Consider the following 2,879-nt stretch of genomic DNA (forward strand, 5'->3'; position numbering starts at 1 on the left):
TGATAGGGACAGAGTAAAGGGACAAAGTAGGTGATTAAATATTCAATAGTTAATCCCACTAAGGGATCATAACTAGAGACCAAAGTATGGGAGACCTCATAAATTAATGATTACACAAGAAAGTAGGCCTGCTTAACAACAAAACCAAGTGGGCTTACTTAGCAACAAAACTATGCAATAGAAGCATGAGACATACCCCAAAACAATAAAACAGTGGTGGAATGGTCCACATCCTGCCCATTGAAGTCAGTAAGTTAATGATCCTTGAAAAGGGGCTTTTTCTGCACGTACTAAGCAGGAATATAGGGGAAAGGTGGCATTATACTGAAACCTGAGATGATTTACCATATTTTAGTATATGTTACTGCCTTTTTGCTCATTTCCATAGTGCCATGACAGTCCCAGTTCGACCATGTAGGAAAAAGAAAACTGCCCCACCCCATGTGGAGGAGAAGCTAGAGATGGAAGTTTGATATCTACTCAAAATGAGGAAGAAGGGCTTCCCTGGTGGCGCAGTGGTTGAGAGTCCACCTGCCGATGCAGGGGACGCGGGTTCGTGCCCCAGTCTGGGAAGTTCCCACATGCCGCGGAGTGGCTGGGCCCGTGAGCCATGGCCGCTGAGCCTGCGTGTCCGGAGCCTGTGCTCTGCAATGGGAGAGGCCACAACAGTGAGAGGCCCGCCTACCGGAAAAAAAAAAAATGAGGAAGAAGATGGTCTTTTTCCTTTGATTGTAAAAATGTAGCTCACTAAGTTCTCAGGGTGGCATTCCCTTGCCTGCCAGTTGTATCTCTCACAAGTGTTCTATACTAATGAACTCGTTCCTTAGCTGTCACTCTGCCTCTCGCTTAATTCTTTCTGCACTGAGACAGAAGGATCTATGCTCTACTGAGTCCACAAACGCATTCTGTGGTTCCATCACTACTTCTTCCTTCTGTCCCTTCTTGTCTAGGCTAGTCAGGCTCCTAGATGTTTTCAATCTCTGGTTTGCCTAATTATCCATGATTGATTCACCAGCTCTTCTATCATCCATGTAAACAATTCCCTGAATTTTATTCCCTCTGCTTAAAAGACCTAGTATGGTTTCTGTTTTTTGGACTGGACTCATAGATTAACCCACACTGATTCATTTCACACTCATTCACTAAGACTTCATTATGTATCACACTTGTGCAAGGCACTGTTTAAGGGTAAGAGCATACCTGTTAATATGATATACTTTTCCTATCTTGTATAAAAATTATAGTCCAGTGGGAAAGACAGATATTATATAATAAATTGTGGGTATGATATATATCATAAAAGATAAATTATCTGATATTATGGGATCAAAAGCAAGAGAAAGTTAAACCAAAATGAAGAGTTAGGAAGGTTCTTCAGTTTGTCCCTTTTCAAATGAGATCTAAAAGGTGAGATAGCCTTGACCAGGTGTATGCAATAAGAATATGTGAGGAGAAAAAAATTTATTTTAAAACCATTTTACCTAATTTCCCATTTTACAAATGATCTATAAAATTTTCATCAGTGTTTGCTTTGAGGGTATAGAGCTATGTAGCTGGGCAATGGAAGGAGGAAGGAGGCTTTATTATGTACATTATTTTTTTCCAACCAAATACTTATTTTTAATATTTATTACAAATGTTGCAGTCAGTTTGGTATATGCTGACAATCATACAGTTTTAACATTTAGTAGTGTCAAGCACACTTTAACTATTTCCAAAGGGACATGTGATGTGGTCTTCGTTTCAGAGGAGCAGAAGTGACTGAATTACTGTCTGCTCTTTAATGTTTCAACTAACCATTCCATTGCCTCATCAAGGCCAGTGACTTTGGTTGCTAAAGTTTTGAATATTTGCCATTTTCAGTCCTTCAAGGCAGGTAACCCAAGTGAATTTGCCATCGCCGAGGGAGTCATGGCCTGTTCCATGTCCTGCTTATTTGCAAACACCACTAAAATGGCTTTTCTCAGCTCTTCTTCCTCCAACATGGCAACTAAGTCTGATTTAGAAATGCCAATTTGCTCTCGATCACAACTGTCTACTACATAAATGACTGCATCTGTGTTTGAATAATAACATCTCCAGTATGGTCTGACACTTGTCTGTCCTCCTAAATCCCAGACTTGGAATTTTAGGTTCTTGTATGTTACCATCTCAACACTAAATCCAACGGTAGGAATAGTAGTAACGACTTCTCCAACCTGTAATCTGTACAAGATTGTAGTTTTTCCTGCCCCATATAATCCCAAAATTAAAATCTTCAATTCCTGGGTTCCAAACAGACTGGAAAAAATGCTTGAGAAAAAGCCACCCATGATGAACTGCCTGCCCTCCCTCATCGACCATCAGAGACTTGCCCCAGCCTCGGCAGCAAGGCCTAATCGAGTCACCACCTCCCCTCACCTAGGCCTGAGATCTGGCTCCGGCTCGGGCTCTGGTTCCCAGGGGGTTTCCTTGGAAGCTTGGCCAGCCAGCAGCTTCCACGTCGGACCTCCCGGCCGGGGAGGAAGCAAGGGGCCACCGCCTGTACATTCTTCTATAACCTTTGAATAATGCTAACTACATGTATTTTATATCCAAAAAGATCATTTAAAATTACCTATAAATATCTGAAAGTTTCTAAGACAGAACTGGTGAATAATTTTTCTAATTTAAATAAATATCCAAAGAGACATGCATGATAGATAGTTCACTGAGGTTTTCTGCACTCTCTGGATAGTAGAGTGTTCCCAATTAGAATGAAGGTGACCCAAAATATTTCAAATATTTATGTAAAAATGTGTGCCTTAGAAAACATATAATGCCAGGTGCTTAAATAATAATAGAACATAGATATATTGGCCATCTGTGTAATCCTTAATTCAAAATCTCCTGCAGCCACC

At 40.7% G+C, this 2,879-nt stretch overlaps 1 protein-coding gene across 1 annotated transcript; it reads right to left on the reverse strand.

Annotated features, from left to right (window-relative positions):
* Positions 1-1,606: 1,606 nt before the first annotated feature.
* LOC309804604 (ADP-ribosylation factor-like protein 1) lies at positions 1,607-2,373 on the reverse strand. The gene has a single exon (XM_082622023.1). It carries the CDS (start codon positions 2,334-2,336, stop codon positions 1,860-1,862), a length of 477 nt encoding a protein of 158 aa, XP_082478149.1. The 5' UTR covers positions 2,337-2,373; the 3' UTR covers positions 1,607-1,859.
* Between the last annotated feature and the right edge of the window lie 506 nt (positions 2,374-2,879).

Source organism: Mesoplodon mirus (assembly GCF_964341445.2).
Source record: "Mesoplodon mirus genome assembly, chromosome: 5".
Classification (NCBI taxonomy): Eukaryota; Metazoa; Chordata; class Mammalia; order Artiodactyla; family Ziphiidae; genus Mesoplodon; species Mesoplodon mirus.